Genomic DNA, 25699 nt, shown 5'->3' on the forward strand with positions numbered 1-25699 from the left:
GCATGTTTAAAAATGGTGTGACCTTTTAATCACCTACCTCTTGGTTATTTCAATTCCCACAGTTCTCTCCAGAAGAAAAGCCTCTAGTCAGTAACTCACTGGAACCCAGCTAATTCATGCCATTTTACATTAGCTGGATTTTTGAAAATGCAAATGGTCTAGCCATAAGAATCAGCCTCAGATAAAATAACATTAATGGTGTGGAGAGTTTGAGGGAGTCTTGCTCAGCCTAGGGAGAGAGATGTAAAGATGAACATTGTATTCTTTTTTCTTATGGTACTTATTAAGAACTTTTTCTATATCAACTCTGTGAAAATTTTCCAACATATGAAGATTTGGAATTTGTCTCTACTACTGAGGAATTTACTGCATCAGTGTCATGAAAAATGGTGAAATGCCTGGACTTAATGGCATACTCTTTGAAATGTGTCAACATGGAAGGGACCCTCTGCTTAAACACACAGGCATTTCCTCAACATATGGCACAATGAAGATCTCAAAGATGCCACTGTCATCTCCTTCTTCAAGACTAAAGGCAAAAGATCAGGTGGTGGCAATGATCAGGCACCTCAATACTCTCCATTTCCCTGTAAGATCCTAGCCAGAGTGCTCCTGGTTCGGCTACCAGAGAATAATGGACGACTCCCTGAGCAGTTTTGTTGGCATCGTTTATGGGCTCTACCCAATATCAAATGGGAAGAAGCTGTCAAATGCTTCATATACATGAACAGTGAAGCAGAGTAACCTAGTGGAAAGAGCACAAGCTTGGGAGTCAGCAGACCAGGGGTCTAATCCCGGCCCTAGCACTTTGCTGTGTGACCTTGACCAAGTCACTTCACTTCTCTGTGCCTCATTTCTCTCATCTGCAAAATGGGTATCCAATACCCCTTCTCCCTCCTACTTAGGCTGTGAGTCCCCTGTGGGACCTGATTATCGTGTATCTGTCCCAGCGCTTAGTACAGTGCCCAGTACATAGTAAGCACTTAAATTCCACAATTATTAATCAAGTTCTCCAACGCAGTCAGGCTTTTAGCATTGAAGCTGTGCCCACCTTAACACGGCAACAATGGGTGGCGCTTGTGAGGAGAATGAGTGACAGCGGAATACCCAGACCTGTGTGGAGAGCTGAAGTTGGGAAACGGAAAGCAAAAAGGGCAAAGGAAACATTTTAAGGACACAGTAAAACAGAACCTCAGGTAGCACTGCATCCAGTCACAATGCTCTATCCCACTTGCATTTATCATTGTCCTTGTCTTGCGTATTTTTGTGCTTTTACTGTTTCTTCTTCTCTGACGTGGCTGCCGTACCCCGCCCCCTCTTATATTTTTAGATTGTGAGCCCCTTCAAACCCGGGGACTATGTCAGATTTTCATCTGAGTGTTTTTTTCCCAGCACTTAGTAAAGTGCTCTGCACAAAATAAGCACTTAATAAATACTGGAAATACTCCTATGAATGGCCAGCAAGAATAAAATCAAATTAAGGATCAAAAATCAAATTGAGAATGTAAAAAATAAGCAGCTGCAATAGCCCTAAGAGGCGACAGAACTCAGGCTTCTCATCATTTCCAGGCAACCGACCTTGGTTACGGGCTGTCCCAGCCTCCCAGCGTTTTAATAGTGAGGTCAAGCTATGCTCCCACATTGTGAGGCAGGAGGGCGGGGCTACCACAGCGGGGGCCACTCTGCTCCCTGGAGCCTCCACAGGTGGAGGATAGTCATGGAGTACCCTTATTCATTTTACAAGCCTTCTCTGGACATTCCCATCCCAACCATCCCCACACAGACTGTTCCCATTCCAACCTCAATGTGCCGTCAGTCAGAAATCACTATGCAAGCCACCTTCTCAGATGACAGCAGGCAGGACCGTCGGCTCACAGTGGTCAACAGAATGGAGACTGCCTCAATCACCTCGCAGGATTTCCAGGTTCCCAATTACCCTAGTGGTATAAACTTGCCTATTAGAAGTCGTTCTCCTGTTCTCCCTCCATCATGGCAGAGGGCAAAGCGTCAAGATTTCTGTGAGCCCATGGAAACCAACCCCGTCCATCTCTCCACAGTTGGGGAGCAAGGGGCTGCACTCCCACGATCTAAGACAGGAAGTGGCAATCCGGTATGTTCTGTGAGTCAGTGTATGTCAGTAACCCATGTCTGCTTGGATGACCTAATTTTACCTGGCATTATGCTCATGGGGACATTTAACCAATGCAAGGCAAAACTCCACACAAATAGCTTCGAGCGTCTCCATCAGCTCTTCCCGCCTTGCATCTATGCCAGTGTTTCATATAGTGTTTGGCACATAGCAAGCACTTAAATACCATTATTATTAAAAATCAGTTCTCTTCACTCAGTGCTTCTCAGATCGCACTATTCTCTGTCTCTCTGTCTCTCTCTCTCTCTCTCAGTATTTTCCACCTGTCAGAGAGAGAGTGTGTTAAGAGTTTCTGAGTTGTCAATAAGTATTACAGTAGCCAATTCAGGACACCATTCCAGCTGATCCAGGAAGTTACCCCTGTCCAGAACAGCTGTACTTGGTAAGAAATTGTATTTGGTAGTAGAGTGTTCTGCATACAGCAAGTGCTCAATAAATACCATTAAAAAATAGGAACTCAGAAATAATAATGCAGTTTTCCCTTCTTGCTGGATATGGCTGGGGGAAGCATGGAAATTATGTATCCATTGTTACTTAGGATTGAGCCAGCCAAGTGTTGGCCTACAAGAAGGGGTTGAGGAGGTTTGAAATAAGCAAAGTATACTTTTACACAAACCACTGATGCGCTTGACTCATCTGGAGTCCATGTCACTTCAGGTAATAAATTGATGTCCATTAATAACGCTCCTGTGTGTCAGCCAGTGAAGGGAAAACTTCATGCCTGGTGTTTTTATGCCGTGTGCCCAAAGGCAAAAAGTGCCGCCTTCTCTGCCTTGCTCATACAGGTGTTCAAATATTTGGGTGATGTTGGATTTTTTCCATCTTTTTGTTTGTGCTGGATCACTCTCTAGGGGTGAGGGTCAGTAGAGTATGTGCCACCTGGACAGGACTTTTGTCCCTTTTTGTTAGTGTCTACTGCCCCTTTCCCCTCTAGGGGAAGGGAGAAGGAAGTGTTAGTTTCCAGGTAAATACTATTTTTAGTTATGGTATTAATTACTTGCCTTGTGCCAAGCCCTGTGCTAAACACTGGAGGAGATACAGGATAATCAGTTCTGACGTGGGCCTCGTCCCACAAGGGACTCACAGTCGAGGTGGGGGGAAATGGCTACATAGAAAACCTGATGAATTTACAGACTATGGGAGCATTTTAACAGTTCAACAACCAAAAATGAAGAGCATAAATAAATAGCTCAACAGTCCTTGGAGGATCCTCACTGCTCCAAGCCCCAGCCCTTGGTTCTCCACTGCCACAGCCTTCCCCTTTTGCAGAGGACAGAATCTCTCTAGACTGTAAGCTCATTATGGGCAGGAAATGTGTTTGTTTATTGTATTATACTCTCCCAAGCTCTTAGTGCAGTGCTCTGCATACGGTAAGCGCTCAATAAATATGATTGAATGAATGAATGAATGAATCCGTTCCAGGGTGAGGAGTTTATAGAGGCATCGGGGGGCCCTCAGCAGACCCCAGAGTTTGTGGTGTCTCCATTCACACTGGTCCCGACTTCTGATGTCCAAGCCAAGGAGATCAGGACGGAGAGTGCAGAGTAGTAGGAGGTGAATCAAGAAAGAACCATGTCGGTAAAATCCAAGTCGGCAAGAGAAGCTGAATATCAGTTATATAAACTGAAGCTCATTTGACTAAATGCCAAACAAACCAAATTCCAGATAAGAAAACAAAACTGGCCACTTGCCTATCTGGGATAGCCTACCTAATTTTGTGTGGTCATGCAGACGTTCGATGATCTGAACTAGCCAGAGCCCCAGTTAGTTCAGTTAATTGGCTTTCTACAGCACGTAATGTGTTACTTGGTCCAAGCTTGACCCTGAGCCTGGAAGGTAAGGTTCCTTTTACCTCTGGGTCATCGGGTTGATTCCAGTCTCAAAGTTGGTGCTTGCGAGACAAAAAGCAGTCTGGCATGTGAACAATCTGAGCAGTCAAGAGCCCACACTAAAATAGCCCCCCACCATTTGTATTATAAAATTATTCTCACCAATGGCGTTGACTTAAGGACATAGACTGAATGGTCAAAAGTCATAAAGGTATTGCTTTAAAGCAGGGTTGAAGAAGCCAATTAATAATAGTAATAATAAAAATAATAATGGTATTGTTAAGCGCTTACTATGTGCCAAGTACTGTTCTAAGTCCTAAGGTAGATACAAGGTAATCAGATTGGTTACAGTCCCTGTCCCACATGGGGCTCACAGTCTTCATCCCCATTTTACAGATGAGGTAACTGAGGCACAGAGAATAATAAGAATGTTGGTATTTGTTAAGCGTTTACTGTGTGCCAACCACTGTTCTAAGCACTGGGATAGATACAAGTTAATCAGGTTGTCCCACGTGGGGCTCCCAGTCTTAATCCCCATTTTACAGATGAGGTAACTGAGGCACAGAGATGTTAAGCAGCTTGCCCAAGGTCCCAAAGCAGACAAGTGGCAGAGCCTGGGATGAGAACCCACATCCTCTGACTCTCAGGCCCATGCTCTTTCCACTAAGCCACGCTGCTTCTGCAAAATGAAGTGACTTGCCCAAGGTCACACAGCAGACACATGGTGGAGTCAGGATTAGAACCCATGTCCTCTGACTCCCAGGCCCGTGCTCTTTCCACTGGACCATGCTGCTTCCCACTGACTGGAGAGGGTGGAGAATGTGGTCTCTTATTATGAACAAATTCTTCAGCCAAAGAACAGACACAAGGCCAGATCTGGTCACAGAGACTTCAGGACTGAGAACCTGCCCGAAGGAATCGATCATGGCAATAGAGTTAGCGTAACGCCCTTGGCACTTTCTTGTCCCTGCCAGCCATATTTCCTCTGGTGCAGTAGGTATAATAAGCAGGCAGGTGGGCGGCAGTGCTGCACATTGCAAAGGGCACTCAAGAATTTCTCATGCCAAAAGCACAGTGACTCTGCTGTGCCATAACACCATAAGGTAGTTAGTGGCCAAGTCCCCGACCTTAGTAGCTCCTATGATCTTCACTGCCCGCACTCACCTGCTCTTTTCAAGATCCCTGCTGAGCCCGTCCACCAGACGAGATGCCTTAGGTGGTTTTTTGGCAGAGAGAGCATAACCCCATTCCTCTACTTCTGTCTGTTTGACCTCACTTCTCCCCCTCACCCCACCGCAGTGAGATGTGTGTGTACCTCGCTGCTCTCCTACTACAACCCAGCCCGCACACTTCGCTCCTGTAATGCTAACCCTCTCACTGTTTCTTGTTCTCATCTATCTCGCTGCCAACCCCTCACCCACATCCTGCCTCTGGCCTGGAACGCCCTCCCTCCTCAAATTCAACAGACAATTACTCTCCCCCACTTCAAGGTCTTATTGAAGGTACATGTCCTCCAAGAGGCCTTCCCTGACTGAGCCTTCATCTTCTCCCACTCCCTTCTGTATCGCCCTGACTTGCTCCCTTTATTCATCCAGCCCCACAGCATTTATGTACATATCTGCAATTTATTTAAATTAATGTCTGTCTCCCCCTCTAGACTGAAACGTTGTGGGCAGGGAATGTGTCTGCTTATTGTTATATTGAACTTTCCTAAACGCTTAGTACAGTGCTCTGCACACATTAAGCACTCAATAAATGGGATTGAGTGAATGAATGTGGCAAAATAACATAAAGGTTTGAGCAGTTGCAGTTGCGAAGGCTCTGGTCATGCATCTTATTTCTGCTTTAGATCATTTTCCATTTTGCTAATCCTAGGCCAATTGTAAGATGCTTCTTAAATCTTGTGGCAAACAGCACTGTGGATTTTTGATGCGAACACTAGTCATACCAGTTGATGTGGTTTCAATAAGGTGGTATAATGCAGGTGAGAATGAGGAACCAAATTGAAGCCAAGTTTTGCTAGGGGTGAACAGCTTTGCTAATAACCTACCAGACCAAGACATTCCAACCCCCTTTGAGAGTCTCTTTTTGTGTGCAATGATCCTCATCCTCTAAATCTCTTAATGCAGGGTATGGAGAATATGCTATGGACCCACAGAAACCCTTGATGTGTACTTTGTGGCTTTTGACATTTTGAAATGATGAAAAAGTTTCCATTCAGTTAGTGCTGGCCAGATTTGCTGTCTCTCTCTCTCTACAAGGGGTTAGAAAAGCGTGAGGAACTAGATTATTTTTAGGTATTTATGCGAATGCCCTATATTATTTGTCTAATGATTTCTTTCTGTGTTTTTTGCCCTTCTTTCTTTAAGTCTGAGCAACCTAGCCCAACAAGTTCTGGATCCAGTTCCAGCTCCAGCTTTACACCTTCTCAGACAAGACAACAAGGTATAAAAGAACCCTCAAATTTTTTTAAAAAAAAGATATTCCCAAAAAGCATGTAAAAGATGCCAAGGAGCTCAGTGACCTATGGGATTTTGTTACCAATTTTCTCTGTTTCACATGCCGAATAGTAAATTAGCTTCCATTTAGTTTGTTTCTAAAGGAAAATTGGGATTACCCTCCCAAGACTCCCAAAGTGAAATAGAAAATAGAAAACTAGATTTATCCTGACCATTGGGTTTAGAGGTGGATTCAAAATCTCTCTTCTGAGATTTCTCAAATGAGTATATAGGAAGATCATGTGGTTTGAGTCTTAATAGTTATTTCATTACATTTAAATTGTTTTCCTTCATTTTGCATTTTAGTTTATCATTAGATGTTAAATTCATTATTTGAAGTAGTTTTAAAACCATGATGTACTGTGTGTTTGGGCTAAGAACAAGCTTTTATGAAAAAAAGTATAAAATAGAGAGTACCATGAACAGAAATCACATAGGTGGTGGAAAGGCCTTGCTCCATTAATTTCTCGAGATTTTTTATATGGTTTATAAGCCCAGAACAACAGCAAAGGAATTGGGTTTATTCGGTATGCTGGATTCCAGAAAATTCAAACTTTCCCCAAATCTGTGCCCTTTCCATCTCAAATAAGGATTTGGGGATTCCCAAGAGTCTACCTCACCTTTTCCTTAACTTTCCAAACTCTGGCTTTAAATTAATTTGTCTTTGGCCGGATCCATATGGTCTCAGAATTAGTGATCCACAAGCAATCCCCTCTTGGGTTTTCCTCTATCTTTTCAGGTATGACCTACTCCAGAATCACATTACTTGCAGCTTAGTTTTCTTCTCTCACCCCACTGTTGGACTCTCTTGAATGTTCTAAGGAATGTCTTATTTCAGTTTCTTAGCTATGTAAATGCACATTGGTGATAATACCATAACTGCCTTTAACAAGGAGTCAAAGAATGAAAACTGATTGTGTAACTCTCCCCAAAAGGCTCATGCCCAAGCCCCAGTTCATGTGAGGAACAGATAGGACAATGAAGCATGAAACTGACACACTTTTAAAATCTGAACTTTAGCAAAGTGCTTGCTTGACCTGAAATTAACCTTGAAATAAAAGGAACAGCTAAACCTAAATAGATCAAAAACAGGCACACAAAGGCTGCTTTGCCATGAACAAGTTACAATCAGAGTGATTTATTAGACTCTGCTTTTCAATCCAAGGATTAATCTAACAAAACATGCAATTTACTAATAGGTAAAAATGGGAGATTCATTCAGTCCTCTAAAAATAAGTTCCCAGATCTACAAATACAACAGAAACTATCTAAGGCTAAAATCCTGGCTAGTTAGCAGTGGCTGCATTTGAAAAATACTCCCCCAAGGTGTTAAATGCTGAATCTGTCTTGTTTACAGGAATAGCATGAAAGTGCAAATAGTAGAAAATTTTCTACATCAAATACTGAAAAGAAATTTGAACTCTGTGACCCATTACCTGTTTGTTTGTTTGTTTGTTTGTTTGTTTGTTGCTCAGGTCCCTTAAGCTCTATAATGAAAGATCTGCATTCTGATGACAATGAAGAAGAAACAGAAGGAGAAGAAAATGACAATGACTCTGAAATGGAGAAGGCTGTAAATTCTCAAGGAGGAGCCAGAAGTCACAGGTGAGCATCTACTAGGGGTATGCAGGTGGATGTTGCCAGTTAGGGAGGGTGAATAAACGAGCTGATTTAAAATAGCCCAAATTTATCTCCAAACAAAAGCACTCTGGCACATTATAAAAGCTCTCACTGATTAAAAGCGGGTGAAACCTAATGTGTTGCTATGCTATGCTGTTTCTAGAAAGAATTGTTCATTTGCATTTTCAGTGACATAATATTCTTTTTTAAAAGATTAAGGAACTAATAATAATGGTATTGGTTAAGCACTTACTATGCTAGGCTTATCTCCTCCAAAAGACCTTCCCCATTAAGCCCTCTTTTCCTCAATCCCCCTCCCTTCTGCATCGGTATGTGTTTGAGTCCCTACCCTTTGGGCATTTGGTATTCACCCCACCCTCAGCCCCACAGAACTTTGCTGTAAATTATTTATTTATATCAATGTCTGTCTCCCCCTCTAGACTGTAAGCTCATTGTGGTCAGGGAATGTGTCTACCAACACTTTTAGGGTGTACTTTCCCAAGTGCTTAGTACAGTGCTCTGCACTCAGTAAGCACTCAGTAAATACCTTTGATTGATATGTGCCAAGCACTGAAGTAGTTACACAACAATCAGGTTGAACACACAATCCCTATCCCACATTGGGCTCACAATCTAAGTAGGAGGGAGAGTTGACTCCCCATTTTACATTGAAGAAACTCAGACACAAAACAGTTAAGGGACTTGCCCAATGTCACACAATAGGCAAATAGAGCTGAGATTAGAACTCAGGTCCTCTGATTCCCAGGCCCATGGTCTTTTGATTAGGCTGCGCTACTTCTCCCAAAATTCACAGAGTGGAAGCCCCTGTGTTTGAGAATATAAGCCCATGTATAAATCCAGTGATTGTCCATCAAGTGGATATAGACAGTTTTCCTTTTTGCAGTCATAAAATGCACTATCTGGTATTAGTGGATCATGTTGCTGGCATTATTAACTAGTACTCCTGGCCTTTCCTCAAATATGTCCTTTTTAATGTGTTAAGGGAGATTCCTAGGAAGCTTTGATGCTCTTAGACATAATTTCAATTGCAGCTAAGGGGCAACTTCTGTCATTTAAAATTGATAGAATGTGTTTAACTACTTCGAAAGATTTCATTTCTTTATCATAAGTTCATTCATTCATTCATTCATTTTTATTGAGCACTTACGGTGTGCAGAGCACTGTACTAAGCACTAGGGAAAGTATAACAACAATAAACAGTGATATTCATGACATCTTGTTTCTCATTTTTCTTACTAATGTGAATCCATGTACTTGAGGTATATAAATATGGGTCAGTTTTATAAAATTAAATTGGCTTTGTGCTGAATAAAATTTCTCTAGTGTTCATTTGTATGTAGATGGCCTGGCAATTACTGTAATAGTATTCCATTGGTTTTTACCAAGTGGCTAGTTTTACAAAAATTTCCTATTCCATTTGGCAGCATCTTTTGCTGGCAGTGTAGTGTTTTGGGTTTTTTTTTTTTTTGAAGGTTGCTGAGAGCATTGGCCTGGGTGGTCATCCCCTTCTTCCTTTCTCAGTTTGAGACTTGCTGCTAACACTCCAGTTCTCATTCTAACATTTGACCCTTAATGCACTTGAGAAATTCAATGAAGATTTCTTCTTTAGTCGAGAAGTGATTTTCATCTGTAATCCTTGTCTGTGGCTTTGGCAACATAATTCCCTTTAGAAAAATTAATCACATCCAAATCATTGTATATAATGTCAAAGTTCACCCTTTCCTTTTTGTCTCTTGTACCTTATCTCACAAATATTTTATTCAAGACAGTATGTGATTGCCCATTTAAAGGACCACCCTGACTTTCTAAAGCATTCCGAGTTCCTCAGTAGGAAATGTTATTATATGAAATAATGCTATTGTTATTCTCTGTGTAACTGGGGAAAAGACTCTGAATAGTGAAGGACATTTATTCAGCAAGTTTGCACAGAGGCCCACTTGTACACTACTTAAAAAGAAACTCTAATTTTAATTTGACCAAAAAGAAAGGTATTTTCATGTCCTTTTGCTTTTGGATGCCTTCATCAGCAGCTCTAGATCTCAGTATAGAAAGGGTATTATGAAAACTTTTGCTTGTTTCTCAAGGGTGTTTTGTAAATGTGCTTTGGACTTGAGATACTTTAATCATTTCAGACATTGAATCCATAGAGCACTGCTATATGTCACAATAAATGAAAATTAGTTGTTATTGGCAGGAGCAGAATAGAAAAATATAATCAATATCTTTGGTTTGTACAAATTTGTTTCATGTCAGCAGAGTCTGACTTCCCAAGCATTCTTGCAAAAAGTTAGTGTTAGAATAGTTCTAATAATTCCTCTCGAGTTTCACACTTTGATTTCATAAACATCCCTTCTCAATTATCCAGAGACTGATCAATTGGTCTGTAAAGTATCCCGGACCCTTGCCTTCCACCTCTGGCTGTCACCTTTGAGCTTTTCGCCACTTATTAGCACCTCCATGGCTATGTACCTCAAACAGCCTGTGGCTGTTCAGTAAATACTTATTGAATGGCAGACTGAAACCAGTACAGTGAACAGGGAAAGTAAAATTTGAATTAGAATCTTTTCATCCTGGTGGAAGGTTTGGTGGGATAGGGGGTTAAAATTATTATATATGTCTAGATTAGGTATAGATTGCAAATCCCCTTGCTCATGGTTGCATTGTCACAGACCCGTGGCGTGCCCCCACCCCACTTCTCTCTCTCCCTCTCTCCCTCCCACGCACCCCCCCCCCCTCCACTTTACCCTTGGAGGTGGAGGGTGTACTATAGATCTCAGTGTCTATCTGATGCTCATGTATGAATTTTTCTCCTCTCTTCTCAGGGTTAGTTTAAGTGATGGCAGCGACATTGAGAGCAATTCTACCTCTTCACCCTTACACCATGATTTACCACCTCCTTTATTAAAAGCCAACAACAACCAGGTAAAATGAAGACTTAGCTCGAATAACCTCCCTCAAGCTTCTGTTAAATTTATTCTTTCCATTTCCTATTCCATGAACACATATACAGCCTCAAGTGGAGTTTTCAGGGAAGAGTTCATCATAACCCAGTTTGGTTTTTTCACTTTCTATTTCCAAGAAAGTTCACAAAGAATTGAGGTGCTGTTGTGACATCTGCATTTTATATTGTTGATTCACTGGGAACAGGCAGCCAGGGCTCTTGTTTTACACATAACCAAAATGTAGAAGGAACTTTGTGCACTTGCAAAAAGGATCTTAGAAAAATGACCTGAAAAGGTTAGTACAGATGGTTTCAACATTTATTCTTATGAGCTTATATTTTGGGTGACTACACTCCTCAAAATTATTCATAGAACAATGTTTAGAGGGGTAGAGTGGAGCTAAAAGCCACCTCCATAGGGCAAAGAGAGAGGTGATCAAAATCATATATCCTGTTGCCCTCACCTTCTCCTCCTCTAACGCCTCAAGACCTTCCTAACTTTTGGAAGCCAGAGTCCATCAAATACGAAGTTCCCCTAGGGCCACCCTTACCGCTTCAACATTTCCCTGCTCCCACCGCAATCAGTGGTATTTACTGAGCACTTACTGTGCATGGAGCACTGTACTGAACACTTGGGAGAGTACAATAGAGTGGGTAGAGAGTCCCTGCCCTCAAGGAGTTAACAGTCTACACAATTCCACATTCTCCTTCCCAGCTGTCCCAGCTGTCCATGTTTCCCCACTCCTCAAGAACCTCCAGTGGTTACACCCATCTACCTCTGCATTAAACAGAAACTCGTTACCATCGGCTTTAAAGCACTTAATCACCTTACCCCCTCCTACCTCAGCTCACTGCTCTCCTACTATGACCTAGCCTGCAGACTTCACTCCTCTGGTGCCAACCTACTCGCTGTACCTTGATCTCATCTATCTTGCTGCCAGCCTCTCTCCCATGTCTTGCCTCTGGCCTGGAATGCCTTCCCTCTTTATATCTGACACACAATTACTCGGCCCACCATCAAAGCCTTATTGAGGACACATCTCCAAAAGGCCTTCCCTGACTAAGCCCTCATTTCCTTTTCTCCCACTCCTGCCTCTCCCTGACTTGCTTAATTCACCCCACCTTGAACTTATTTATATTACTGTCTTTTTCCCCCTCTAGACTAAGCTTGTTGTGGGCAGGGATTGTATCTGTTATATTGTACTCTCCCAAGTGCTTAATACAGTGTTTTGCACACAGTATGCGCTCAATAAATATGATTGTCTCCCAAGAGGTGGTCTTCTTCCTGTTCTTAAAATACCTATGCCTTGGACCCCCTCCCTCTCACGACATAAAAATATTGTTCCCATGTTTTTCCCATCTTCAACTTCTCATTTTCCTCTGGCTCTGTCTTCAGAAAAGGGGATTGTGGAAAAAGGTCTCTCTCAACTCTTGGGAGCCCCTTCATAGGTTGAGAGTCAGAGTCCATGTCTAATTCTCACCTGTGTACTTTTTCCCAGCCCTATTCTTTTCTTCATAGTGTATTCTCCCTTCTATACTGTAAGCTTGTTGTGGCCAAGGAATGTGTCTCCTTAGTGTTATACTGTACTTTCCCAAGCACATAGTACAGTGCTCTGCACACGTCTTTAGTGAATGTCCAAGTACGTGCATATGGCAGGCCCTCAATAAATGCTGATGGTGATTCAATAATGATGATATTCTTAGCCTATGTTGAAAAAGAAAAGTTTCTATAAATCTTATGCACATATCTTCCTCCCCTTCCTGCCCTACAAAACAGGCTGGTGAACAAAGAGGAGAAATGTCCAAGCATCTAACTAAAGCTATTCCTTTCTTTTTAAGGGTTTAATTAAGTGTACTGGCATTGTATGAACTTAAAAATAAACCAGCATCTAGCTCTCTGACAATGCCTTGTAAGGCAGTTTGGATAAAATTTAAAGAATCCTCATCCAGTCAAACTGGTTTGCAACCAGGGTTACACTTTTGTATTCCCAAGTCAATTTCCTACAGATAAGGAAAGAACATAAATAGAATTATCATTAGCATGTCTTAGCTCTTTCAGAATATGAAGCTTTGACAGAGCTGTTGATTGGAGCAAAGAGAGAGTAAAGAGAGAAGATTAACCAGCTTCAAGTTAAAGGTTGCTGCTCTAGACAACCTGGTTAATCTTTGCTCACTGGCACTGAAGTTTGAAGGAAACAAAACCACACTTGTCGTCTAACTTTTAATCTCCAGGCACTTTACAGCCTCTCTGGGCCACATATATAGAATACATAATATGTGGCTTTGCTGCTTGGGGTATTCTGCCTACCATACCTCTGGAATAGGCGGTTGCTGTTTCATCATAGGCTGTAATGCTTCTCATTAAATGTAGGACCAGCTAGTGAATATGAAGTCCAAATTAATTGATGTCTCAAAGGAAAGAAAGGAACCCAAAAGGCAGCTCTCTAAATTAGAACTTAACTGGGACACTGGCTTTAATGAGACTTCTTTTTTGCCAAAGAGCATTGAGAGGTTTGAATGTCACCGGGAAGGTTCAATTTCTGCTTACCAACAATATCTCATTTAGGGAGGAGTGCCATCTACTGACCTCCCCATTCCAAGACCTGTGAGCACTGGAGTTTTCTCTTGAGGTCCCATATCCAACAACAGCAGCAACAGAGAAGAAAATCTGGGTATAGAGAAGAGATTAACAATTTAGTATGGGATTTCCTCATTGAGCAAACACATTCTGATAATTGAAGATCTTAAGGTGCCACCAGAAGTTCTCCATTCACAGTTAAACTGGCCACCTGATTCCAGTGGGGACCTAGGAGGCTCACCTCACCTGAGCCTGATCATTCCTGTTGAATCCCAGCATCCCATGGTGAGCTTGAGTCCCCCAGAGGGTCAACGAGTCCCTTGCATTAATGTGGTGGGGGTTTTACACTCTGCGGTCCCCTCTAGACTTTAAGCTTGTTGTGGGCAGGGAACATGTCTACCAACTCTGTTGAACTGTACTCTCCTGAGTACTTAATACAGTGCTTTGCACACAATAAGTGTTCAATAAATACCATTGATCGATTATCCCTCTCAGGGTCAAAGGTCTCATGTTCGGAACTACTCAGGTCCTCTCTGTCTGTGTTCGATGGTCTTTCCCCTGCTGCTCTTCCTTTCTCCTCCATCCACTCTCCCACCTGACCATCACTGGGTAGAGAATGTATGAGTGAGGGGAAGGAATAGGGTGTGGGGGGTAGGAAGCATAAGAACGAGGAGCTTGGTTGGGGGAGAGGAAGCCAAGCACGGCTGGCACTTAATGCCACCTTGCTGCATCTTATTGGTTTAGCACTTATTATGTGCCAGGCACTGTACTGAGCTCTGGGGTGGATACAAACAAATTGGGTTGGACACAATCCCTGTCCCATGTGAGGCTCAAAGTCTCAATCCCCATTTTACAGATGAGGTAGCTGAGGCACAGAGAAGTGAAGTGACTTGCCGAAGGTCACACAGCAGACAAGTGGTGGAGCCAGAATTTGAACCCATGACCTTCTGACTCCCAGGCCCATGCTTTATCCACTGCACCATGCTGCTTTCTGTGCTCTGCTGGTGACCGGGGGATGGGGAGGGAAGACGGGGAAGCTCGCCTGACCCTCTAACCCAGTTACCCATCCTGTCAGCTCATTTCCCACTCTGTGGAACTTCTGGCACACTCAGTTGTTAGGACTTTCTCATTAGCCTTCTCCACGTGCATCTCTTTCAGCTGTGCTGTTAACTCTGCTTTTTCTTGGCTTCACAAAAAAACTTCCACTTACTTCAGATGGGATCAGAGATGGGCCACCTCATTCCAGAGGGTGCTCACTCCCACTTTGAACCCCTATGGGGTGCAAGCCTTCAGCCGGTTCTAATAATGTAGGGAGACACCCCCACCCCCTCCCACCGCCCACAGTCGATGACTCCCCAACCCGAGGGCTTGGTAGCCAGGAAAATATGGAATCCAGTACAAAGGAGCTGCGTGCACGCTATGTGGTTATCATTAGCAAGATCCTTATTATTTACCACTGGCAGAATTACTGGCTGTGCAGAAGACAATGAAGAAGAAAGAATTCATGTCTCAGGGTAATGTAATCTTAGTATGCTTCTGCCACTATTCATGTGTTACAGAGTGTGACTTCGCAGGAAATATATTCCTGAGCTTAGCGTGATAGTTCAGTTTTTCTCATCAATACAGGATTTTTGACATCCTGCACCTGTGATTCAATACTTCTGGTGTAAATGAAATATGATTTTAAAAATGATTGAAAAGCACATGGGAGAAAAACCTAGATTCTATGAACAAGGATAGTTTGAGGGTTGTTTTTGTTTTAGGGCTTATTATTGAGTGTATTTTCAACTAGAGTTCTAGCAAGGATAAGCTGCCTATAAATGCAAAGTGATTATTGTTACAGAGTACTTTGCTTTTACTGTGTACCTTAGTGCATTGACTAAGGGTCACTTCTTAGGCAGCAATAAAACACGAACCTGACACCAGTGTTTTCTTTTCTTGGTTCCTAGATCTTAGAAGTGAAAAGTCCAGTGAAGCCAAACAAATCTGATAAGTCAACGAAGAATGGTGATTGTGATAAGGTACTCTTAGTGTAGCTTCAAAATTGGTCTGTGACTCATGCTGCCATTTGACATGATTTTTATTTTCCAAGTTGTTCCAGAGAAAATGTGAGGTAGGAGAGTTGGAGGTCGGGGAGAGGTGGGCTGAGACGATGATTTTGACGACTACTCTTTATCCAGGACAATGGGCTAAAATACAGCATGTTTTGAGAACTTGGTCATGAGTGCCATATTTGTCTAATAATCCTGGACTGATATGGGCTTGGTGTTCTGGGGATATGGAATTCCACATAGAAATGCAGGAGAATCTCAGGGGTCCTTTTCCAGAGTTTTACTCTGGTTTGCTTAAGGTGACTCTAGAGGTGGAGGAGTTCATGGGAAGCCCAGTGGAAGTGAAGACTTTTGACAGGAAGCGGAGCAAACATGTTAAAATGGAGATAGGCGGGTATGTCTTTTGAGTGAATGGCACGTGACCAGACGAAAGAGAAGGATCCCCCCTCTTCCTTTTGGCTTACCTTTTATTATGTCCCTGACAAAGTGGCCTTCAGAAATTGTGCCCCCCGCCCAAAAAAAAGGGGGTGTAAATATGCTGCCCCCACATTCCATATGATATCATTACATCACACAAATGGTTTATGGAAGAGTGTTTCTCAGCTGCTGTCAAGAATATCCTGATCTGACAGCAGCTGCCCCAACCCAGAATTTGCCCAGACCACCTGATGGGGCAGGGGTAAGAGCAGGGTTCCTCCTGCCCCCTCCCTGACTGAAGTTGAGTCACTCCCAGATTGGAGAGAGGGAGGGAGGGAGAGAGACAACGGGAGCTGAGAACTGCCCTCCACCATCAGAATAGGATTGGAGGCACATAACTGCTGTTCACGCTTGCAAGAATGGAAGCTGATTACTTCTGTGGAAATGGATGGCGCTGAGGCGGCTCCAGAGTAGGAACTGAGACCAATTTGGCCCCGAATCAGAGAGTGAGGGGATGAGGAGGAAGAGCTCAGAATGCCTCCACCGTCTCTCTAAGGTTACTCCTGTCCCTGCTCCCTTCTGATTTTTTTTTGATGGTATTTAAGCACTTACCCTGTGCCAGGCACTGTACTGAACACTGGGGTAGATACAAGATAATCAGGTTGGACACAGTCCATGTCCCACATAGGGCTCATTTTACAGTGAAGTAACTGAGGCACAGAGAAGGTAAGTGACTTGCCCAAGGTCATACAGCAGACAAGAGGCAGAACTGAGATTAGAACCCAGGTCCTTTGACTCGTAGGCCTGTGATTCTTCCATTAGGTTACACATTAATATATTAGGCCAGATAGAAACTCTGCTAAATGATTAAATGGTGCCATTTTCTGACCATTTGAGTTATTTCCCTAATGAAGAAACCTGTCTTCAGGTTTTTGTATGAGATATTTAAAACCTTAAATGTTTCCTAGTCAGATACATGCCCATACCATTTGAAGAATTGTGAGGGTAAAAGTGAGTGGTGGGGAGAACATTCTGGAATGCTCATTTGAATTTCATGAAGAACAAAAAAAGCAAGAAATTTCCAATGTTAATTCGTTTGAAGGTGAAGAAAGGTTGGGTAAAATAGAATTCCTTCTAGTAGTCTAGCTTTTACCATTCCATGATTATGGAAATTGCCTTTTATGCCCCCCTTCCAAAGTTCAAATTCTAGCCCACAAGTTCAAATCAGCAGGGATTGGGTGGTGTGGAAAGTGATGCACTGAGTCTGCCTCTTAGTAAAGTGTGTGTTTGTGGGAAATCTTCTCTTTTAGGCATATTTGGACGAATTGGTGGAGCTTCATAGAAGATTAATGACACTGAGGGAAAGACCCGTTCTTCAGCAGGTGAGAACTCTTCTTTTCATGATACTTTCCTGGACAGTGTGAAACTAGGAAGCACAAACCCTGTGACTCACCATCAGGGTTGAATTGTGAATGGCACCTTAGGGGTTTTTAATACAACCTAAGGAGGCATTGGCCAACAATACTTATTTCCTTTGACACCTGGCAGCCTGTGTTGTGTCTGGGAATTGATTAATCTCCTTCAGTTGACAGTGCAACAACAAAGTGAAATATCGGTACCTGTAGAAATGAAGTTCTAACATTGCTGCTTGTAGTTTTGTAATCAAAGACCTCTCAGCTTGTTGATAGGTTAACCTGGCATGCGAGGGGAGAAAATAGCAGGAATGGGAAACTTTTGGATCAGGGCTACTGATTTCATAGTATAATAGTGTTAAAAATGTCACTTAAGTGCTACTGGCTACTGACATATGTGGTTCACCTATGGCCAGTACCCATCAGCTATCTCTAGCACTTAGGTGCTTACGTATACCCCTGCTTAGCACTTATGTTTACACGTTTATGGAATTGTACATTCCATTATTCATTTTTAAGTACTTTTATGTCTGCCTCCCTATTACAGTGTAAGTTCCTTCTGGACAAGGTGTGTGTCGTTTGTTTTGAGTTTCCCAAATGCATAGTTCACGAATAATAATAATAGTTATTATAATGATAATAATTGTGGTATTTAAGCACTTACCAGGTGCCAGGCATTGTCCTGTGTGCCGAGGTAGATACAGCATAATCAGGTTAGACACAGTCCCTGTCCCCCATAGGGCTCGCTGTCTAAGTGGCAGGGAGAACAGGTTTTCAATCTCCATTTTACAGATGAGGAAACTGAATCCAAGAGAAGTTAAGTGCCTTGCCCAAGATCAGAGAACAAGCAAGTGGGAGAGCCCGGGTTAAAAGCCAGGGCCTCTGACTCTCAGGCGTGTCATCCTTCCACCAAACCATGCTGGTGGTCACTAGATAAATATTATTATTTCTACTTCTACCTGTGCTACCACCATCACCACCACCGCCGTTTCCTTATCACTTCATGCTCAGTTAGGAGGACACTTCAAGCTTCTATCGGAGGGGAAATCAGACCAATTGTTTTGAAAATGATTTGATTTTTAAATAGTAAGATTAATTATAATGCAGCTACTCTTATAGTGAACAAAGAAACCACAAATTGAACAAGAGGCTCTTGCCATTATAAAAACAATAACAAAACAACACAGTGGAATGCGTGTTACTGCCAATGAGTTGACACGGCTGGAAATAATCCGCCACAAAAGGTTTTGTTACTAGTATTCTCTGAAAAATGAGATTCATTCAATAGTATTTCATTCAATAGTATTTATTGAGTGCTTACTATGTGCAGAGCACTGTACTAAGCACTTGGAAGATTCCCAGTTTACTCCCCTCTTCTTGGTCTGTATCTTATATGTTCATTATTAGTGGCAGTAGGGGTGTTCCAGGGAGGCAACTTGAAACATTAATTTCTGCATTGTGATAATTGATAATGAAACTGAGGTGGTGAACCCCAAGGCATTACCTCAACAGAATTGTACATTCACATAGAAAAGTGGAGCTCAGATAGTTGTGAGTTGATGGGGAGTCCTTACGTTTTTCAGTCTTTGTCCTAATAATAAAGTATTTTCAAGTTGTGTTTCTGATACTTTAACTGGCAAGACTTCCTGGCAAGAAACCTTCTTGTATTTTTCTTATATAAAGCATTTTTGGACTAAGTTGAGGATGTGTATGCGTGCATGAATAACTCAAACCATTAATGCTGTTCCCTTTGGCAAGCAGTCCACAATCCTGCTGCCCGTGATACCATCTAACTCTACTTTGGTTTGGTCTTGCAAACTCATAAAAAACTCAAATCTTGGGAGTTTACTTAGGTTTATCATATGTCCTTGGTGTTTCAGACTGAGGTGTGTGTGTATGTGTGTGTGAGAGAGAGAGAGAGACAGAGATAGACTTGAATTTGGCAACAGATAGTGGAATATGTACATTATTTATATGGGAGCTTAAAAAGCCTAGAATTGATATTGAGTTGTGGTCTCCTCATTTTGAATGGATTCATTCTACATGGATTTCCACTTGTACTTTTCCTTACACCCAAAATTCACAAAGCCCAGAGTGGCATTCGTAGCAGAACGGCTTTAGACCTTAACTCCCAAGCCATCACCATGCTGATTTTACGGTCACCATTATCTTGTAGCTACTTAGTCCATGCCTAGTCCCTCAATGTTGCAACAAATATTGTCAGCTTCTGTCCTTAATATTAGAGAATACTGACTATTGATAATGGGTTATCTGTTATCTGTGTAGAGAAAGGAACATGTTGCTTTCTCCCCTCCTGTTCCCTTTGTCTTTCCACTTCCACACTACCTGATTTATAAGCCTCCTGCCTGCCTGATACCCAGTTTTTCCTGCTTTCAGCATTTTCAGTTCTCCAAGGGTTTTTTTGCAGACCTTCCTCAGGGCTCGTCCTCTAGACTGTAAGATCGTTGTGGGCACGGAATGTGTCTGTTTATTGTTGCATTCTCCCAAGTACTTAGTACAGTGCTCTGCACACAGTAAGCCCTCAATAAATACAGTTGAATGAATGAAAGATATTTCTACTCTCCTCACTGTGCCTGATGGTTTCCCCTGACATTGTTCTAGAGATTTTTCTCTCCTGCCCACTCAGGGGTCATCACTGAGAATATTAGCATGAGTTTATCGGGGATGGAGTGTGGGTTGGGTGGAAAGTGTTTATAAAATGAAGGAATATTACAGTCCAGACCCATTTAGGCCATAACTGTTTTGATGAAACACTTTCTACTCACAAGTGCCACAATCTTATTCATAAGTGTTCAGTAGTTTCCAGTTGTTTAATGTACTAAATCAAAACTAGAGAAGCAGCCTGACCTAGTGGACAGACCACGGGCCTGGGAGTCACAAGGACCTGGGTTCTAATTCCAGTTCCACCACTTGGCTGCTGTGTGACCTTGGGTAAGTCACTTCACTTCTCTGTGCCTGTTACTTCATCTGTAAAATGGGAATTAAGGCTGTGAGCCGCAAATGGGACATGGACTGTGTCCAACCCTTTTTTCCTGTGTATACCCCAGTGCTTAGTACAGTGCCTGGTATTTAACAAATACCACAATTATTAACAAATACCTTAAAAAAATCTAAAAAAAACAAACCCCAAAACACAAAAAAAATTACTCTAAGATTCAAGGCTATCTGCCACATTGTCCCTTTTCTTACTTAGTCTCCCTCATTTCCCCTTCCACCCGGGCACTCTGGGCCCCTATCTAGCCAACGTGCTTACTGTCCATCCAGCTGCTTTCCCTCCCATTGCTCTATTGCTTGATGGCATTATTATTACTATTATTATTACATTTGTTAAGGGCTTATTATGTGTCAAGCACTGTTCCAAGCGTTGGGATAGATGCAAATTAATCAGATTAGACATAGTCCCTGTCCCACATGGGGCTAACAGTTTAAGTAGGAGAGAGAACAGATACTTAATCCCCATTTTACAGTTTGAGGGAACGGAGGCACAGTGAAGTTAAGTGACATGCCCAAGGTCACACAGCAATCAGCCGAATCAGGAATAGAACCCAGGTCCTCTGATTCCCAGGCGTGCTCTTTCCATTGGGCCATGCTCTGCACCCAGTAAGTGCTCAATAATTACTATGGATTGATTTAATTAAATGCTTATGGTCTCCCCTTCTTCTCCCTTCACTTCTCATCCCTCCTCTTCACTTTCCCAGATTGTAAACCTTATAGAAGAAACTGGACACTTTCATATCACGAACACAACCTTTGACTTTGACCTATGTTCGCTGGACAAATCCACAGTACGTAAACTACAGAGTTACCTGGAATCATCTGGAACATCCTGAGGATCCAGAACATGTCTGCATCCAAAACTGTTGGAATGGGGTTTTTTTTGGTTATTTTTGTCCTTATGAAATACTCTTAAATAATGCAGCCAAAAGGAAAACACAAACGGGACAAACTTCTACAGCTTTATTTTTCATTAAAAACAGTCATCATCTCTTAATAAAGAATTTGTTAAGTGACATGCTCAGAGGATCACTCTTTTCACCAAGAAAATACTCTGGAAGAGTTTACCTGGATCGCCTTGAAAAAAATACAAAAAAACCTTGTTCTTTATGAATGTGTATGGTATCATGTATCTCTCTGTGGCATTTCAGTCCACAAGATGAATGCATGTTCAGCACACTGCCTTATTACATAACTGATCTATTTATTGTTGCATACAGATATTCTAAAGTCATTGAGGGAATGACACTACCAGATGTTACAAGTACCCGGGTCACACGTTTGCTCCTTTGACGCAGCACCATCACAAGCTTAGTGACCTAACTTACGTTTGTGCCACTTTTCTTGAGTCACTTAAAAGGTTACTGTCTTGTTTCCACTTTTTGCCGTTCCAGGAAATTATGTACCAAGTAGGGGACCAAACCATGGGTTGGGTCAGGTCCTTGGCTCTAACCATGTACTGATATCGGACCATGGTAGAAGATGCACCAAATAGGGTCATATGACTTGCTCGCTAGCCTTAGTTAATAAACCAGTAGGACTTTGAACAAAAAGTGTTACTGTCAACTGTCCTGAACCCAGCATTGTTGATCTGTCATCAACATTCTTGTGTCTGTTTTAATGTTATAATATTAGGTATATATGGAAGTGAAGGCATTCAACAGGATCATCATTTTAAAAATAAGAGTTTTGGTCCTGTTTTCTAAAGAAATGTTGTAGAAAATTCTTAATTTGGGGCTATTTATTACTAGGAGTTACAACACTCTTCTGCTACCGGTGTGTTACCCGCCCTTTCCGTAAAACTGGTACAAAGTATTTTTGTTCACCTCTAGTCTGCTTAGACTTTGTTTTTGTTTTTTACATCTGAAAATTAAAATTCTTTCTCTGAAAAAGAAAACTTTGTTGTTCTACAATGATATGTTAAATTGTATATTGAGTTGCCATTTCAGAAACTGTTCAGGAACCTTCTTGTGTTTCCAGAAGGATTTCTTTTGTCAAATATAACAAAGATGGTCGGATTTTCCTATGCACCCTTACTTTAAAACTAGGCATTGTGCAAAGCAAATAACTTAAAATAAAAAAAAACTAAACAAAAAGCAACAAAATCTTTGGTGTCCGTACTCCATCTTCTTCATGATGAATCTATCACATCTCCAAATCCTTATTAGGATAAACATTTCATCTCTGTTAGGAAAAGGATAAAGAAATACTTCTGGATCCAAAGGTTTGCTCAAATGGATCAATCTGAAAAATGACTTAATGTGTATGTTGAGAAGTCTCCATCTCCCATGTAAACTTTCATACCCGATGCAGTATTGTTTATACTGAGATTCACTAATACCTATTCAGTCAGCGGTGTTTCCACGCCCTTACTTTGGTGAATTTAATGTTAACGCAGACTTATCCCGGGATTAGTTCTGCCACCTCCAAAAGGGGAATTTTATCTTGTTTCTTTACATCCAAAGAAATGATGTTTCTCTTCTTTTTTTATTACTTATAATTCAACAGTTTTCCAGGGAAGATACCTTTATGGCTGCTTCCAAAAGAACAAGTGTACTTTTTCAGTAATGTTATGACTCTTAATGATGATTGGCATGAAACATACTTGAAGCATTTGTTGCTATTTAGTCCACTTCTCAATGTGCAATTTGCAGAAGATACTTCTTTAAAGATCACTAGGCAGATAATACTGAGTAAATGTGTGGGTTTGGATTTTTTTACATTTTGGGGGTGGGGGAGTCCACATTTATATGAAAATGTTTGGAAATTGTAAAAGCAATCTTTTAAAAAAAAATGTTAAATTACTAGTGCACAGTCAATCTAGTATCTTTTTAGTTGAACCGGAGACTTTCATGTGTAGTTTGGACCATTTTGACTTTTCTAACTAAATTTTGTGGTAAAAACTCTGAATTTCGGAGGGAGGAGAGCCTGACCAACTATTTTGTCGAACTGGTTCAAGAGGACATATTTTACCCATAAAATATTAGCCAAATACTAGAAAGTCCAGAACATGACCAGAATGGAAAGAGAATAAAGGACCCGAATCCTAGTTTAGATCTACATTTCAAAGTAATTTTCTCCATGTCCTTTAAAAAAAAATCTCCAAAATTTAGATTCTAATTTGATAACATTGGGAAAAAAAAATCTTCCCATCTAAGTTTTGGAATGTGGGCAGAAAAAGTGAGTTTTCCACAAAATTCTGATAGATAAGAGTCACAGTGTTGATTTTTTTTTTAAAGTTTTACATTAGCTATTTTCATCTAATTTTGTATGCAGAAACAATAAATCATTTTTCAATTAATTCCACTTAGTCATATGTCTCTTAAAACCCCATTTAGGTCTTCCTATGTGAAATAATTTATAATCAGCATGTGCAGTGGCTTTGACTTTCAAGTATAGGGATCTTTAGTCAAGTTCAGTTCTATTCTCTAAGCATTTTTTAACAAATTAACCAAATGCATATGAATAATGAAGTAGATTAACCAGATCGGGGTTAACTTTCATAAAACCTCTCTGAAGATGTGAGTAAGAACAGCAGTCGAATGAAGTGAATAACTCTTAATGTAACAGCTGCCTCAGGATTGCAGCAAAAGAGCGTAATAAGAGGTGACGCTTCCGTTTTAGGACATTAGAGTAATTTAGTTAGCCCAGGAAGCTTTGGCAATTGTCTTATTTACCTTGATTCAAAAGAGGGGTTTTCTTCGCTTCCCAAACCTCTCAAGTACAAGTGTGCTTTGAAGAAAAGCTGTAGCAAAAAAAGGAAGAGGGGGCGAGTATGCAAATATTAGGAAAACAGAGGGGAAGCTAGAAAAAATCCAAAGTTATGGGGCTAGGATCAGTTTCTGAAAGCACTAAGCAAACCTATGTAATTGAATTTGGGTAATTTCCCATCATTATTATGGACTAGGCCAGTTAAATTTTTTTCTAACAATGAATCTTAGGCTGATGCTTGTACAGACCCATCCTAGTCTTTTCTTAAAGTCAGACTAAAAATAAAAGTAAATGTATTTATATTGTCTCAATCTTTTTAAAAGGGTAATTATGAGTAGTTGATGACTATCCCATAATTGTCTAATCTCAACCTGTTTTTAACCCAACTCGCTTAACCTTTAGTACTGAAAGGGATAAATGGGGATATAAGGAAAGGCACACTACTGCATTTATTATGTTCTTTTTCTCACTGTAGCATAAGGATCTGCTGTGGGACAGTTTATTTAAGGTTATGCTTTGCTTTTATACTCCATGCATTCCTTTCCACTCTCAACTTTGCTTTGATTTTATGTACCAACCTTCAAGATGTCAACATAATCCAGTTTTGGTCTAATAGTATAGAACTGTGTGTGTAGGTGGGCATTAGTGAATCAGTTCCCAGAGTTGGTACTCATCTGGAAGCCCAGCTTTTTTTTTTAAGACAATAGTGTTATTTATTCAGTTACTACTGTTCCCAAGCTTCTTTGTTAAGAGTATATTGAAAAAGTAGGGTTTAAATCAAAGACAGAGCCCCTATTGTCTAGTAAATGAAAGTATATATTTTGGCACTAGAATGAAAGTGTTTTGAATCTAGAGAATTAGGATGGAAATACTGATGGATCCTTAACTGGATCCAAGAACCACCAGGCAGAGAAAAAATAAAGGAAAATGTATTCTTAATAATAATAATTATGGTATTTGTTAAGCACTTCGCACCAAGTGCTGTACTAAGCACTGGGGTGGATATAAGCAAAGTGGGTTGGGCTCAGTTCCTGTCCCACATGGGGCTCACATTTTCAGACCCCATTTTACAGATGAGGTAAGTGAGGCACAGAGAAAGAAAGTGACTTGCCCGAGGTCACACAGCAGACATGTGGCAGAGCCGGGATGAGAACCCAGGACCTTCTGCCTCACAGGCCCGTGCTCTCTCCACTACACCATGCTGCTTCTCTGACTAATTCTTGACACCAGAAAGTAAATCTGTCAATATCTATCAAAGGGAATGGCTACCTGTATGTAGAGCTTTATATGCATTTGATGTGCCTCATGAATCAAAAGCATATATTAATGTATATTTGGAGATTGAGATACAAAAGTGTTTTTAAACTTGGTCCCTGACTCACAGAGAAATTGTCTACATGGCCCATTATAGTTTTCTTGGAGGGTCCAAATCTGGGAGGCAGAGGCCTGGCCCAGAG

At 41.3% G+C, this 25699-nt stretch overlaps 1 protein-coding gene across 7 annotated transcripts in view; it reads left to right on the plus strand.

The window, feature by feature from the left end:
• MLLT3 (MLLT3 super elongation complex subunit) overlaps nt 1-21549 on the plus strand; it is a 221644-nt gene extending 200095 nt beyond the window's left edge. For 6 of the 7 annotated variants that reach the window (XM_039910473.1, XM_029052845.2, XM_039910471.1 and 3 more), the window contains 6 exons: nt 6347-6423; nt 7952-8081; nt 10940-11039; nt 15586-15657; nt 17415-17486; nt 21236-21549. In XM_039910473.1, the coding sequence (XP_039766407.1) occupies nt 6347-6423; nt 7952-8081; nt 10940-11039; nt 15586-15657; nt 17415-17486; nt 21236-21367 (583 nt within the window). In that variant the 3' untranslated portion in view covers nt 21368-21549. The remainder of the gene's footprint in view (nt 1-6346; nt 6424-7951; nt 8082-10939; nt 11040-15585; nt 15658-17414; nt 17487-21235) is intronic. The other variant, XM_029052849.2, reaches the window with a different exon arrangement.
• The last annotated feature ends 4150 nt before the right edge of the window (nt 21550-25699 follow it).

Source organism: Ornithorhynchus anatinus, chromosome X2 (assembly GCF_004115215.2).
Source record: "Ornithorhynchus anatinus isolate Pmale09 chromosome X2, mOrnAna1.pri.v4, whole genome shotgun sequence".
Lineage (NCBI taxonomy): Eukaryota > Metazoa > Chordata > Mammalia > Monotremata > Ornithorhynchidae > Ornithorhynchus > Ornithorhynchus anatinus.